At 40.4% G+C, this 16677-nt stretch overlaps 1 protein-coding gene across 8 annotated transcripts in view; it reads left to right on the top strand.

Moving 5' to 3' along the window:
• The window catches only part of ppp1r12a (protein phosphatase 1, regulatory subunit 12A), a 57690-nt gene extending 42870 nt beyond the window's left edge, over positions 1-14820 (top strand). For 4 of the 8 annotated variants that reach the window (XM_028570184.1, XM_028570189.1, XM_028570188.1 and 1 more), the window contains 10 exons: positions 23-205; positions 313-484; positions 2364-2485; positions 2655-2720; positions 4495-4511; positions 4625-4739; positions 6596-6700; positions 6793-6840; positions 8527-8577; positions 10320-10583. In XM_028570184.1, coding sequence (XP_028425985.1) covers positions 23-205; positions 313-484; positions 2364-2485; positions 2655-2720; positions 4495-4511; positions 4625-4739; positions 6596-6700; positions 6793-6840; positions 8527-8577; positions 10320-10457 — 1017 coding nt within the window. In that variant the 3' untranslated portion in view covers positions 10458-10583. Of the gene's footprint in view, positions 1-22; positions 206-312; positions 485-2363; positions 2486-2654; positions 2721-4494; positions 4512-4624; positions 4740-6595; positions 6701-6792; positions 6841-7041; positions 7076-8526; positions 8578-10319; positions 10584-13565 lie in introns of those variants that run through there. The other 4 variants (XM_028570190.1, XM_028570185.1, XM_028570186.1 and 1 more) reach the window with 3 other exon arrangements.
• The last annotated feature ends 1857 nt before the right edge of the window (positions 14821-16677 follow it).

Below are 16677 nucleotides of genomic sequence, written 5' to 3'. Positions count from 1 at the left end.
GTCTATCAATCATTTCTTCCAGGGTGTGACTCTAACTGACCTGCAAGAGGCTGAAAAGACAATCGGCCGGAGTCGTCCCCCAAAGACCCGAGAGGAGGAGAAGGAGGAGAAGGAGAAGCAGGACAAGGAAAAGCAGCAGGAGGAGAAGAAGGAGATGGAGACCAAGGAAGACGATTACCGATCGAAGTACCGCAGCTTCGAAGAGGTACATTTGTGCTCGGAGGTTTTGTGACCAAGACGGGGCGCTGTCCCCGCCTGTCATCTACACCTTGAATATTTGAATATCCTCCTTCTCTCCCTCTTCTCTACCAGCGCTACCGGCCCTCGTCTTCCTCCTCTACCTCCGCCATTTCCACAGTCAGCACCGGCTCCATCCCGTACTCGAGCACCGCATTGTCCTCCAGTTCCAGCTCCCTCAACAGGCCTAACAGTCTGACGGGGATCACCTCCTCCTACAGCCGCTCCTCCAGAGACACGGAAAAAGGTCAGTGCCGTTCCCATCCGAATACACCTCTACAGCAACTGTACGGCCATTATAATTCTCCGAGACAAGGATCATGTCTCATATTCATCATTTTAGATTGGCAGTTTGATCATTTGGGTCATAATCACAGAAAACCTAAATTTAAGTCCAACCTTAGTGATTCCTTTTTTTTTTTTTTTTTTTTTTTTTTTTTTTGCGGCTAGCTTAACTATCATGACGTTGAACCTGAAATAACTTAAATGCCATCTCCTCTGATATAAAGCCATAATAGGCGTAGGATGATGCTTGTATCTTGTCTCCACAGGTCCACATTCACATTGGCAAACTGCCTGATGCTGACTAGAGGCATCCAGAAAGGGATTAGGTTGTTTAAAATGAAGTCCCTCCTGTTAACAAATAAATCCATGAAAAAATTCCTGGGAAAATAGAAGGCAGTTCAAGTCTGTTCAACTGATGGAAACACTGACCTCTTTGTTTACCCACGACCACAACCTTTTTCTCGCCTTCTTTTTTCTCTCTCTCTCTTTTTTTTAAGGCTACAATTATTTATTTTTTTGTTACATACAGCAAACCTCTCCTCACTATGCGCGAGCTGCCGTCCCCTGAACACACTGTGAAAAAACGCGGTCTCTGTAGACAGCCCAGGCTCCACAAACGGCAACAAAAACAAAGTGGCCAACCTGGACCACAAAAACATAACAAACCGTGTTCCAGCGTTCCAATAACCGACAAGAAGGATTTGGGGGTGGGGGTTGGGGGGGGTTAGTTCGCTGAAGCACGGAAGGGAGGGGGAGGAGACAGGATGAGGAGGAGGGAGGTGCTAGTCTCGTTTTGTTTGAAAATACTTTGAACGTCATCAAGAATAACGTCTCCCAACATTGCTTCGAGAACCTTTTTAACCTTTTTTAATTTTTCACTTTGATTTCTTGTTAGGAATACTGTGTGGTCATTTGCACATCGTTGATGTCAAAATAATCAGGCTTAATCAGTGCTCTGGTGAAAAACTGACCAGAGGTCAACAACAGATGATTTAGAGATGTACAGATGTCATCATATCACGGTCTCATTTTCTCTACGTTCATATGCAAAACTGTGTTAAATGCATGTTTCACACGACTGCTGGTCTTCTCCTTTTTTATTTAAAAGTTGACGAAAATGATACTAGATCTAATAATGTAGTGCGGAGTGTTAACGGTATGGTTTGCACTGGAGATTGAACATGTGAGGCTGTCATCATTTTGTAGGTTTTCCTCTCTTTATTGGGTCTTTTCATTTGGTGTCATTAAGGGCTGCGCGATTAATCCAATCGCAATCGTGATGTCACTCTGTGCGATTACATAACAGCAAAAATCGTGCGTTTCGAGTAAACAAAAAAAGCTGTGCGGTGTGCGAGACCCTCTGCGCGCACTCCACGTTGTAAGTACCCTTCACTTTACCGACCGTATTAACAAGCGATGACGCTTTGTGTTCTCTGTTAACTCGCAGCACACATCGTCTTTGCTGTCTCTTTTTCTCTTTTGCCTCTCGCTTTTCCCTCACACTGATGTCACTCACTCGCCTGCAGTTCTCGCTGTCACTAATTTCTGATTCATGGTTGTGTGTGGAGTCCACGTTGAATCTACCTCTGACTCACGCTACCCCATGGATGTGTTAATCGCTACACCCTCGTAACAGCGTCCACAAAAGATGAGCAGCGACCAGTCACTCTGTTTGGGCAGTAGCGCGTGACAAATCGTGCAGCCCTACTGTCATTTTAGTATCATGGCAGCAATATCACGTGTGTGTGTGTGTGTGTGTGTGTGTGTGTGTGTGTGTGTGTGTGTGTGTGTGTGTGTGTGTGCGTGTAGTAAACCTGCTGTCATTTTTCTCGATTGGACAGAAATGGACAAAAAGGAGGAGGAGAAGGAAGGGGAGGACAAGTCTCAGCCCCGCTCCATACGGGATCGCAGGCGGCCCCGCGAGAAGAGACGCTCCACTGGAGTCTCCTTCTGGACCCAGGATGTAAGAGACCTGCACTATCACTTCTTTCACCATCATAAGTATTCCTAGCACTCTTGATGAGGTGCTGCTGTTCATAACACTCGCACAACCCTGAGTGTTCCTCTTTGATCAGTTGGATGGTAACCCTTTCATCTGTTTTATTTTTTTTTTTTCTTTCTTTCAATTCCAGGGTGATGAAAATGACCCTGACCAGCAGTCCGACTCAGAGGAGGGCAGCACCAAGGGAGAGCCACAGGTAACTACACACACACACACACACACACACACACACACACACACACACACACACACACACACACACACACACACACACACGATGACCTCCGTTTGATTTTTGCCCCTTCTGCATTTATTCTCTATTCTGGTCCTTCCTCATGTCTCATCTCATGAAGTCAAGGCCAAGCATGGCCAGTAGTCTTTGATGTTCACCACTCTTCCCTGTTCAGCTATGATTTCCTCCCCTCTCAACAACTGCGGCCTTTGAATTTTTATTGTCTCTCTCTCCCCCCCCCACACACACACACACACACACACAGTTTCCATCTTCTGGTGATTGTCTGGTTGCTGGGGTGACCTTGCAAACCAAAAGTGGTCTCAGCCATAGATCAGTGGGTTTTAAAAACATGCAGACATACAAAGGAAAGGAAGTCTGGGTCACTGCTGGGTCACAGCACACACAGTGAAATGGCAGAGAGTTTTTCCAATTTGGAGATGAAATTTAAGAAGAACAAAAGCACTTGTCAACTCTGTTTGCTTTTTTTTTGCTCTTTTGTGCATAGTCATACACACATAAGTCACTGTAAATAAGAATTTCAACCAGTGTTGGGCAAAATGAACACGTAAGAAACAGATTAACCAGTCTTCCAGTCCCTGAACTATGAAGAAAAACTATAAATGAGCTTTTGAATTCAATTAAATGCGTTCATACTACCCATGGAAGACATAGCATGAAGCAGAAAGCGCAGTGTTGTGAAAATATTGCTGACTGGATAAACATCCTGTTTGAATGGGAGTGTCTTTCGCAGCATAACGTAGAGAGCAGACTTGAGTACAATCAGCAGGCATATACACAGCTACCAGCCCTCCCCTTCAGTAGGACAATAGAAAGGGTGGAGCAGCAACAGAGCACTAAATAGGAAGCAAGCAATTATCTTTGCAAGCGTGCAGGAAGTGCGCTTCCTTTCCTGCCTGGCACTCAATTAAAAGCACCAAAATGTTTTTTTATTTTTATTTTTTTATATTTGAGTAATGCCGATATGGTAGAGCAGTGCTTCTCAAACTTTTTTTCAATAATGTACCCCCTTTGAAGTATTTTTCATCCAATTACCCCCAGACAAGCACACAACACTTTTGGTAGGAAAAAAAATGCCTATATAAAGAAAACCATGTAAGAAACACTGTGGTAGAGAATATGTTTAGCAGACTCTTAAAGAGTTTACAGTGCAAATCCCCTGTGTATTTAAATCTCTAGTCTTGCATTGAATGGAGCCAAGCTGGCTGTTTATCAGTTGAACTGGTCATTTTCCTTAAAGGACTTCTTGACTCAGATTGTAGCGTTGTTGTCCCTGTCCTCTGGTCACCGCGGGAAGCTGACTGCAATTTTTAAATATCTGACTCCAACCCGACCTCCCTATCTAACGTCTGGCCCCATTCTCACCGCACAATGCACAGCAGGCCTGGAGACACGGTACTTTGTTTAGGGATAAGTCAGCATGTATTTGTATAAAGTGCAGGAGTGTATGTAGGAGGCAGATTGCAAAGGAGTACGGGCCAGGTGCGGATGCATGCAGAGGGAGGCTGTAGAATGTGGAAGTGGAGGTTTAGTTTAAAATGTCCCATCACATCCTTTTGTTCAGTTTTGTTTGTATAAGCTAATTACAAAAGCCCTCCTCACACATGTAATCTGTCTTCCAGTAGACACTGACTGATAAGATTATTTTTTCACCAGATGGAGAGTGCGTTTCTCTTTATCAACATTAACACTTACTTTCGTTTTTGCTTTCTGACAGAGTGACAGATTGTCCAGGTATGTTGCATCCCCTTCATATTATAATGCTCTTTGTTATTATCCTTTTTATACAGTATATTATCTGTATTTCACAAACGATTTTAATTGAACGCCTGTTATTTCTGTTATAGGAATGAGAGCAGCTCTTCATCCATAGATCGCAATGACACTCTTTTTAGCTGTGGCGAGAGTCGGAAGACCTACCCGAGCCGACTGGATAGGGACGACACCACTGACTATAAGAAGGTGTGTACAGTATGTAAAAAAAAAAAAAAAAAGCTATTTACACCGTTTTTTTTTTTTTCAACCTGGAGTTGAACCTATATTCCTATGTTTTTGTGTCTAAGTGACTGATGGGAACAACAATCTTTGACACTGGTCCAGTATTAAGCGAGATCGCTGCAGTCAGCAGCGGCGAAACAAGCTACAATGTAAGTTAATAGGTTGTATTTACCTTCACAAAAGTGCTCGTTTTGCCACTTATTAATATTCTAAGTGTCTGACAACATTATGGAAAGGACCCCTTCAGAGATAGACCTTTAAAACCTATTTGAGACGTTTAACCAGAAACAGCTCTGAAGTCGCTAGCGCTAAACCCACCAGACTCTATTTGAAAACGCAATACTTTTAGCGTGTATATAATAGTATAGAGCCTAGTAGAGAGAACATATTTATAAATGGTAAACTGTGTTTATTTCAACCAAAACTAGACTTTTATTTTGTTTCTTTCTAACTTTGAATGAAGTGTATTTTACGATGCTAAAATTAGTGTTTATTTAGAGTCTGGTGGGTTTAGCGAACACAACTTTGCTGATGTTTTTTTAAAAAAAGGATCTTACTCTTTAACAAGAAAGGTCGACCTCCTTAGTAATCCTTTCCATGATGTTGTCAGACACTTAAAATATTAATCTGAGCCGGTCAGTGGCAAAACGAGCACTTTTGTGAAGGTAAATACAACCTATTAACTTACGTTGTAGCTTGTTTCGCCGCTGCCAACTGCATCTGCATTTTTCCCATCAGTCACTTGGACACAAACACATAGGAACATAGAGTCCAGGTTGGAAGAAACGGTAGTTACCCTTTAAGCTCATTTGGATCCCAGGTTTAATTCAGAGCACTGATGGAGTTTGACTCCCATACACAAAAACACACATTTTTATATTTATATCAGCCGTGGCCAGAGGCATTATTTATTTATTTTTTTTAAACTCCATATCTCCGGAACGCCTGGAGGAAAGATTTTCAATTTTGGCAGAAATGTCCACTTGGACTTGAGGGAGAGGATTAGTTTTTGGCCAATTCAGTCAAAGGGTCATTGTGACCTTACAAAACACATTTTGGCCATAACTCAAGAATGCCTATGCTAATTATGACAAAGTTTCACACAAATATCTAATAAGATAAAATAATAAAGTGATTACATTTGATACCCAAAGGTTCAGCTTCTCTTTTCTCTTTTCTGGCCATTATTCAAGGCCCTGACTCATTAACAGAAGGGGAGATTGGATCGTATTTCACATTTGGTCATATACTGAATTGGTGGCACTAATCTCGAAACTGTGGTGGTTGTGTAGACCTTCTGTGCTGCCAGGTTGAAGATGTGTGTGAAGCATCCACGTTTTTGCTCCAAAATACACTTAATACCTTTTTTATTAAATTCCGTCAAAATGTTCACTACATGCAGTATATTATGAGTCTGGACAGACATAAAAGTAAATTGCAACTTGACTGGTTGGCGGAGGCATACAACCGCAAGGCGGTAATTCTAGTTTGTTCATGTCACTGGTTGATATTGCACAAAGTCCTGAGTAGGCCCAAATAACAAATCATGGAGTCTAATTCATGATCACCCTAATAATTCAACTGCACAATCCACAAAAGTACAGGCCAAACAGTAGATAGTACAAAGTAATAGCAATAGCTTTCAAAGCCCTTGTGACCGAGCTGAGAGAAGTTTAGGCTTCCTACCCACAAAATGAGGAATTTATGAAAGACTCAATATTTCTTTCAATGATATTTGTTATATATTTTTATTTAGAATGCCTTGGTGGTTCGCTTGTTCCACTTGTTGACTGATGGATTATGTTTCTCCCTCCCTTCAGCTTTACGAGCAGATCTTAGCTGAGAACGAGAAGTTGAAGGCCCAGTTACGTGACACGGACCTGGAGCTGGCAGACTTGAAGCTACAACTAGAGAAGGCCACACAGGTACACTGAGCTCACACTGCTTCCGCTCATCAGCGTTGATAAGACGATTGGGATTCCTCGTGACTGCTCACTTTTATTTTTCCTCATTGCAGAGGCAGGAACGCTATGCCGACCGATCACAGCTTGAGATGGAGAAAAGGGTAATGACAGAACTAGTTCAATAACCCAGTTCTATTACAAATGTCCTCCTTTGCTTAGTAACACCATGAACTTTACTGAAAAGATGTATAACTTCTGTCTCTCAAGTTTATCTCATACTCAAAAGTCCTCCTGTTATTTCTGATAACTCCAACCTGCCTTTAAACATGTTGGTAACACTGCCAATGGGTTTATGTCTGAAGGTAACAAGCAGGCCCCAATATCATCTGGGTGGTGGTATGATCTTAACCTGACTTTTTGTACTAGTCTACTCTCTGCTGCTGGCTGTCGTGTCACACATGTAATCGGGTTCAAAGGGACTTCCTCCCTCCTCGCCACCCAGAACACTGCCACCTTCTCTCTCACCTGTATTAGACCTCAGAGGCAGCGTGTGGTCACCTCTTCTCAAGACTGCATATTCTGTTTGTGTGTGTGTGTGTGTGTGTGTGTGTAAAAGTGTGTTATCTTCATGTGTGCAGTAGAACAATCATAGACTGTTAAATTGCTGTTGAAAGAACCTGTGCACGTGTGTGTTTTTGTCACTCATTCAGTAATAATGCTTGCGTCTTCAGCTGCAGCTGTTTAGCCGTGAAACCATAAGCCCTCGATTTGTAAAACATTCATCCATTATTTTCAAGCCACATTTAAAGGAACACGCCAACTTATTGGGAATTTAGGGTTCACCGTAACCCCCAGAGTAAGACAAGTCGATACATACCCTTCTCATCTCCGTGCGTGCTGTAACTCTGTCTGACGGTTCCAGCATTAGCTTAGCCGAGCACAGATCCTGCAGGTAACTGGTTCCAACTAGCCTACTGCTCCGAATTGTGACAAAAGTGACAAAATAACGCCAACATGTTCCTATTTACATGTTGTGATTTGTATAGTCACAGCGTGTACAAAAAACAATGTAACATGAGACACAGCCATCTTCTAACAGTAAACAAACCGGGAACTATATTCTTAGACAGGCTTGCTGCGAGCATATCACTCCGCCCAAGTACTATATTCTTCCGCCTGAGAATATAGTTCCCGGTTTGTTTACAGTTAGAAGACAGCTGTGTCTCATGTTACGTTGTTTTTTGTACACGCTGTGACTTTTACAAATCACAACATGTAAATAGGAACATGTTGGCGTTATTTTGTCACTTATTGGGAGCAGTAGGATTGCTGGAACCATTCACCTGCATGTTCTGTGCTGGCCTGATGCTGCTGGAGCCGTCAGACAGCCTTACAGCACACACGGAGATGAGAAGGGTATGTATGGACTTGTGTAACTCTGGGGGTTACAGTGAATAAGCTAAATTCCCAATAAGTCGGCGTGTTCCTTTAAGACCATTCTCCATTTGTCTTCACAACCTTTTTATAATACAAGAATGCCCTTTTTTTTATTTGCCCCTTTCGTTAACTTAACATCCAACACAACATCTAAACATCTACGTCCCCATTTCCATGACTCATTCTCTTTGGATATCCTTACGTATACATTATGTTTACATCACGGAGTATGCAAGTCTGAACTGGCCGTTGCTTGCAGTCACCTCACGAGTGTGTTTCAAGCATCTTCCACACCTTATTTATGCAGTGTGTGTGTGTGTGTAGAGCCTGCACTATAGTGTGCTTTCTGCTAATTGTCTTTTATGAAATGTGCAAGTCCTGAGTTAACCTGCTTTCCTTCTGCCCCACAGGAAAGAAGAGCTCTAGAAAGGAAGATTTCTGAGATGGAGGAGGAACTTAAGGTACCACCACACACAGTTACACACATGCATTACATTTTCTGTTTGTGTACCGTAGAAGATTTCCATTAATGGAGTCATGATTGCAGTTAGTGTGTAGGTGTTACTTGTGAGTGCCAATATAGTACTAACAGCTGTCACTTCAGTCTGAGTGTCCCTTTTTATATATAAATCTGGCTCACTTATTTTTTGGGGGTTTTAATAGAAGTGGTGAGTCATTTCAAATTCCATGATTCTTAATTTAATTCTAATTTATTACACCTTGGGTGTTATTTTCATTGATTTGGCCATTATTTCGATGGGAGAATCTGGGAACAGGAGCAGTCAGACAATCAAACAGATGGTGAACAAATTATTCAAATCCACTTTATTTGGCGGTAAAACCAAAACTACTCCTTAGCTTACCAGATCTCAGCAATTCAACATCTGAAGTGCAGTTTTATTATTACAACAGGAATGATTTAGGCTAAACTACAAAAACAGGATACACGATATACAAACACAATACTACTTGGTACTTGGTTATTGCGGTTGATACCCTAAAGCTATCGAGTACCCATACCCAGCCCTACTCATTCAGTCCATTTTGAACCAAAAATATTGGCCCCGAATACAAGACTCCAGTTGAAAAAGTAACCTTGAGACAATCCTCATCCGCTTTTTCTCTTGTAAAAGTAAAACAGGAAATACTTTTATCACAGCAGAACGCACATAAATCATATATTTGTGTCGCTTGTCTGACGGTCTCATACTAGCACACTCTCCTGTCAGGCTGTAGAATCGGTTAGAATGATTTTCTCTGACTCATGACATGATGACAATTCTTAGCTGCGTAAGATGTTTTGGTTTGTTGCTGCATTAAAGGCGCTTTCGACTCTTTCTCTCTCTTTCCTCCATGGCAGCTTACACAAACTGTCAGAAAACTCCTCTCGAAGGTTAAACTTACTTCTCGGGCTGACTTACTCTAAAAGACTATAGACTTCAAGAAAATCGCTGAACTAGCAACATTATAGCTACAAAAGAAACCCAGATGGATCTTCAAAAAGAATATCTATCTGATGTTTTGAATGTTTAAGTCTTCAAGTGTAATACAACCTCCAGTCTTGCACATGCAACTTTCAGAACTGTTTTATATTCTGCCCAGTACGGTACGTTACCTCAGTCCTCATGTTAGACTCCTAAATGTGCATCTGTTATTCTGGTCAGCACACCTCTCAGGTCAGCTGTTGTAATCTATGTGGACATCTTTTATCGACAGCCAATTAAATGTTCTTTTTCTTGAAAACTGATTTTTAGGAGGAGAGGAAAAAAAAAAATCTATTAAATTCTAGTAAGCAAGTGTTGTTCCCATCTCTGTGATAACGAAGTGTGTTTATTTTTAGGCAGCTGGCTGATCTTATCAGTGTCACTTTCCCATTCTATCTACAAGCATCATGCTGAACCGGAAAGCATTTAATCATTCCTCCGGTTTCCAAAATCTGTCCCCATTTTCTAACAATCTTCCTTTTCTGTTTTCCCTTTCTCCTTCTCTCGGCCCCTCTTCTCTATTAATTTATATTGTCCTGTCTTTCATTAAACCTTTTCTCTCCTAATTTGTTTCTTTTCCTCTTCTGCCGGCCTTTCACTCTGTCCTTCTGTTCTCTCTCTCTCTCTCTCTCTCTCTCTCTCTCTCTCTCTCTCTCTCTCTCTCTCTCTCTCTCTCTTTGTTTTCCTGTGTTGTGGTTGTTGTTTTCCCCCCCCTGCAGAACCTCCCCCAGGTAAAGCAGGTTCAGGCCCTGCGGCAGATTAAGGAGCGGCTGCAGGCAGAGAACCGGGCCCTGTCCCGTGTGTTGGCAAAGCTCTCGCAGTCCGCCTGCAGCCAGCTGCCCGCCGTCGACCTCTAAGCCACGTCCGTCTGTCCACCGCCATCTCCACCTTCTCCTCCTCCTCCTCTCCTTCTTCTTCCTCACCTTCCCCCTTCCCAACCCCATTCTTCTCATGCTTCATTCGTGCTCTGCCCGCACCCATAGACAGGCAGGTGTCCAGCCGCCCCACCATCACTGGTTTTGTAAACTCCCCTTTTCGCCCCCCTCTGCCTCCCCAGAGCTTTTGGTTTTCAGATTGGGGAGGGTGTCTATTTATTTTTTATTTATTTTTATTTTTTTGTTCTTACAACAGGACACTCTCTCCTTTTACAGTACACAACTGGAAGGCAATTTCAACACATTGCAACTTAGGGACACATCCCAAATATGTCAAACTAACTAACATGTTTATTATGGGTGGAGAAAACGCTCAGTTAAGAGTCCTTTAAGGGGTGGCAGATGTCGTAATTTACTCTAATGTTAAAATTATGAACACATCAAGTACTGTAAAGGAAAGTGTCCCTTTGTAGTTTCTAGTTGTGATGCTTCCATCAGAGGGAGCTCAGGTGTTCAGTTTGGCTTGTTCTGGCTTCTTTGCATGAAGTGTCTTCCTTTTTTGGCATCAACTTTTTTGGCCCAAATCTTCAGAGACTGAAACTCCCCCCCCCAACCCCCTTTACTCCCCAAATTTGAATTTGACAGATGACTTCAACGAATATTAAAGGTCCCATATTGTAAAAAGTGAAATTTCCATCCCTTTTTTTTTTTTTTAATCATAAAGCAGGTCGAGGTGCTATATAAATACTATGAAAGTATCAAAATGCTCAATCCAGCCCGTACTTAAAAACAGTGTCTTTAAACGAGCCTACAGTACAGTCATTCCCTGACTGCAATGACGGTGCAGAATCTCCACGAGCACAGATGCAGAAGACCTGGAAACGCTGACCAATCAGAGCAGACTGGGCTTTTTGGGGAGGGGGCCTTAAAGAGACGGGTGCTACAACAGAGCATTTCAGACAATGAATACGTGTAGACAGTATGAGAAAAATGTGTTGTTGTTTTTTCCAACATTAAAGCATGTAAACATGTTCTAGTATTAATCCAAAGTATGAACCTGAAAATGAGCATGATATGGGACCTTTAAAATCAGCTGCATGGGCCGACAGCAGTGGTTACCATTGTGCCTGATCAATATCAAGTATAAACTAACTTGCTATACTTCAGAACATTATCGAATATTCTATCTAGCAGTTGACGGTCATCTGTAATCAATAAATGAGTTTGTTTTTAAGTGGACTGAAATCTCTTGTTGGAGTGTCCGTGTTGTAGAACATGATTTTCTACTTAAAGTTTTCCCCACCACAGCATCTGCACATTTTATTTATTAAAGAAGAGTCAAACTCTAGCTAACATAGTAATATCTGTAATCGAGTGGAGTTCAAGACATGCTGCTACCCAAATGGGTGAATTTTCAGCAGCCATTATGTTTATATTGGAAATATTTGAGTTTACAGTGTCATGCAGTAATCTGGCAAACTCCGGTTCAAGCCCCCAAATCAGACGTGTTCATATATGCCAGAAACGGATACAGTCTATGCAAAAATTTGCCTATCGTAGCTCACAATAAACATCCAAAAATAGGTTGTTGTTGTCTGCCTGTCCGACAAAATGGAGCATTACCTTGGATACTATGGAGCCCGGCAGGTGTCATGAGGGGGGGAAAAATACATTTGGCTGTTGAATAATTTAACTCATACTCTTCAATAAATAATTACACAAATTAACAGAACATTAAAAAATCTCGTTAATATGCACTCACTTCCTCCTGGGAACCAGTCTTATTTTGCCATATGTCCTAATGTTGTGGAACATGTTGAATCTAAAGTAGATCCAAGGTTCTCTATCCAAATCCAAGGAGAGATATATATATATATATATATATATATATATATATATATATATATATATATATATATATATATATATATATATATATATATATATATATATATATATATATATATATATATCTCGCAATTCAGCAACAAGACAATTCAAAGTGCTTTACACAAACACACCAAAAGCATGGTGACAAAGTGCAAAAGAAACACGCTACCAAAGGACATCTAAATACAACCAAAAACATGAATTCAGTCATCAAAGAGGCAAGTGAACAGAAAATAAAAACAAGCTAAAATTAGAGTAAGACAGGAATAAAATACAAAAATGAAAGTTGCAGTGTAAGAATTGAATAATTATTTAATTTAATAAAAGGCAGTGGGTCCTTTTTAGATTAGCTCATCCATGGCTTTCCTATCCCCTTCTATTGTTGCACTGAGGCTACACAGCGGTATAAAGTGTGTACACCTAACCAGTATTGCTGAAACAACATCCCATGTAGCATCGCAGCTGTACAGTAGAGTGTTGAGGGAACGGGGGAACTGTTATTAATTAAAAGTGATAACATAATTATATCTAATATAATGGCATTTCTTCAGTAATTTTCGTCAACTCAATACCAAAACAACAGCTGCTATCCCTCCGCTAACATCTTAAGTAGCCACAGCAACCTGTAACTTAAAGTCCTGCTGTTACCGTAATGTGAGTGTTTTCAAGAGCATCATTTCCTCATTTGTACAAAAAAAAACTAAATCTGTTGCTCCTGACACCTGCTGGGCTCTGTAGGATGTAGAATACCATACAATGATCAATTTTGTATGCACTACATCAAATAAAAAAGTGACTTTTTTTGTCTCTGCTGTGTGTGTGCGTGCGCGCGTGCGCGCGTGTGTGTGTGTGTGTGTGTGTGTGTGTTTGTGTATATATATTTTTGTGGCTGCCGGTGAGCAGCTGTTGAGATTCTGCATGGCTTTCTCAGGACCTTTGGCCTGTGGTGTGCCCGCTTTCACTTCTCTCTCTCTCTCTTTTGACTTGAACAAGGAAGTGATTTTTATTTTTAAGGAGAAAACAAAACATGAGAGGTGCTGTGTGACTCCGACATTGCTTACACAGGCTGCAATTAACAGTTTTGTAAAACTGGCTTGACTGGTTTAACAGCTAGCGTATGTGTCAAGACGTGTCTAAGCCTTCTCTCTCTGTGTCTCTCCCTCCATCCCTGTTTTCCTTTTTTTTTTATTCCCTTTTCAGATGCTCCCAGACTTGAAAGCAGACAACCAGAGACTAAAGGACGAGAACGGAGCACTCATTCGAGTCATTAGCAAGCTTTCCAAGTAGAACAGCCCACCCCACCCCTCCCCCCCCCGCCACCCCATCTTCTGCACCCCGTAGTCCCCCATGGCAGTGACTAATGGAATTGCACATTTAGATATTAATTGCAACAGACATCAGAGACAAGACTCCTTTTTTTTTTTTTTTTTTTTATCTCCTCCCAGCTCTTTATCTCCCCCTTTTTGCTCCTCCACCACCACTGCAGCATCCATCCATCCATCCATCTATCTACCCCCCTGCGCCACCTCTACGACTATTATCCCCTTGATTGTGTGGTTGCTGTCCTGATAGAACCACTTGAGTTTACAGAGCAAACGGAAGAAAGGGTTGTGTGATGAGCATGTTAAAGCATTGTGGGCGGGGAAAGCCTGAAAACTATTTAACCAATAAGCCTTAGTTGTACATAAAGAGAAAAAGAAAAAACACTTGCAGCGATCTCTTTCTCTCTCTCTCTCTCTCTCTCTCTCTCTCTCTCTCTCTCTCTCTCAGCTATCCCTGAAGAACAGATATTATCCAACACCTGATTTTATTTGTGCCACAATCTCTCTGATGTATTTTTCTTTCCTTTTTTCTTTTCCTCTCCCTGTGTTAGTGTTGTGTGCTGTGCAGTTTCCTCTCTCCCTTTTTTTTTCTTTTCTTTTTTTAACCCCTCAAAGTGCCACTTCTGCTCTATATCAGCTCCTCGTGGCCCCTAATTTCTCCACACAGATCTCCTCCAATGCACACACACACTCGCCGCTCTTCCCCCATTTTTGTTACCTCTGTGTGTCTTCCTCCAAGAGGGAAACTTTTGAATTCTCGCTTTAGCGAAAAGAGGCAGACCTGGTGGAATTTAAGCTTTCACTGTATGTGCAATATGCATTTCTTTTTCTTTTTTCTTTTTTTAATGCTTTAATGACGAGTCCATCACAAGTAGGATTTTTCACTCTTCCACCACTTCCATCGCTCACCTTCCTCCTCTTTTTTTTGTTTTTGTTTTAAGTTTGTAGTGTAGTCAGTTTATACTATTTCTCACTTTGTTTTAGCAGGTACTGAGTGATGCTGTATATACCTGTATGTATTTGTTTGAGACCAGCACATGGCATGCATTTATGGTTCCCGTCTGTTACTATTAAAAGTATACAAATTCCAGAGGACAAAAAGGTGTGTTTTAATTATTTTTTTTCTTTTTATAGTCTGAAGACATTGAATACAATACAGTAGAGCCTCTCTCTTACAAAGGGACGGCTTGCAGTGTTCAGTGCTTCCTTTTTTTCCAGTTTAAAATAAGTGTTCACATAATTGTGAGATTTAAAAAATAATAATAATAATAATCGCTTCACTACATTTCACTTTCATTGTATTCAGTATCTTGGAAGAGTGCTGTTAATTTTGTCTTTTTTTTTTTTTTTTTTTTTTTAAAGCTGTAGTATTATAGCAAAGGTGTTGTCACTATAAAGAATATATTAGGTATCTCTAACCCAATCCTTTTTACAATGTCTACATGCACTGTCAATGCCATGTGAGGAGTCTTGATGTCAGGTTAAAGCGAAATTGCCACCATCAAATATTCCATGCGTCTGAAAACATTTTATGCATTTCAGTGGCCTTTTAAGGATCTTTTTAGTAACAAGTTTAAAAAAAAAAAAAAAAAAAAAAAAAAAAAAAAAAGCTGCAGATGGACTGATGCCCATTTACTATGGTTTAGACTTTTTTTTTTTTTTTTTTTTTTTTTTTTTTTTTGGGATTTTTCTTTATTTTATTTCATTCCCGTCATCTTGTATAATAGGTGTGTGGCTTAATACATGCAAGCTGTGCTGTGACTACCAACCACTGAAGAGTTCATTAAAAATAAACTTGTACATTGTAAAGTTCCCACGTCTGATTATTTAAATGGTTTTCTCTAACCCTATCTCCGCTGATTTCATTTGATTGATATACAGTGAGGCTCAAAAGTTTATGAACCCATGCTAAAGTTGACTAAAAAGAGGAATAAAAAAAATCCTCTTTTGGAAATTGATCTTAATGCCTTAATTAAAAAAGAAATTGGAAAAATCCAACATTTAAGGAAACCAATTTTCTTTGTGAATGAATAATGTATATAAATAAATGTTCTTCCTTAAAATACAAGGGGGCATTATGTATACACACTCCTATGTTAAATTCCCATAGAGGGAGGCAGCTTTATATCTTTAAAGGCCAGTTATTTCATGGATCCAGGATACTATGCATCCTGATAAAGTTCCCTTGGCCTTTGGGATTAAAATAGCCCCACATCATCACATACCCTTCACCATACCTAGAGATTGGCATGGTTTTATTTCAGTTAGAGATGATTTTATGGAAGGTACCCCTTGCCAATCTCTAGGTATGGTGAAGGGTATGTGATGATGTGGGGCTATTTTGATTCCAAAGGCCAAGGGAACTTTATCAGGATGCATAGTATCCTGGATCCATAAAATAACTGGCCTTTAAAAATAAAAAGCTGCCTCCCTCTATGGGAATTTTACATAGGGGTGTACTTACTTATGCCCCCTGTATTTTAAGGAAGAACATTTATTTATTTACGATACATTATTCATTCACAAAGAAAATTGGTGTCCTTAAAGGCTGGTTTTTTTTCTTAATTTTTTCAAGGCATTAAGATCAATTTCCAAAAGATATTTTTTTTTTATTCCTCTTTTTAGTCAACTTTAGCATGGGTTCATAAACTTATGAGCACCACTGTAAATGGCTCTCAAAGTGGTTCACCCAAATTTTTGAAGAAAGAAACACTTGCGGAGATATCCTGTGTTTTGGGGGGTATTTTACAATCGGTTATTGTTTTGGATTGTTCTTGGGTTGTTAAAAGGTGCCGTTCGGGTTTTAATTATCCTTTTTTTGCAATTTATAATTTTATAAGACTTTAAGAGTTTATTTAGGATTTTCTAACCAGATTTAAATACGAGTGTTGTGACAATTGGCATATTTCATAGTATCTTGTCTTGTGATGTTTGTCAGTAACTTGTTTTTGCTCCCTTTCTTGGCCAGGACACTTCTCCCAAAAAAATCA

Source organism: Perca flavescens, chromosome 23, assembly GCF_004354835.1.
Source record: "Perca flavescens isolate YP-PL-M2 chromosome 23, PFLA_1.0, whole genome shotgun sequence".
NCBI lineage: Eukaryota > Metazoa > Chordata > Actinopteri > Perciformes > Percidae > Perca > Perca flavescens.
This window is presented reverse-complemented; position numbering and strand designations above follow the sequence as displayed.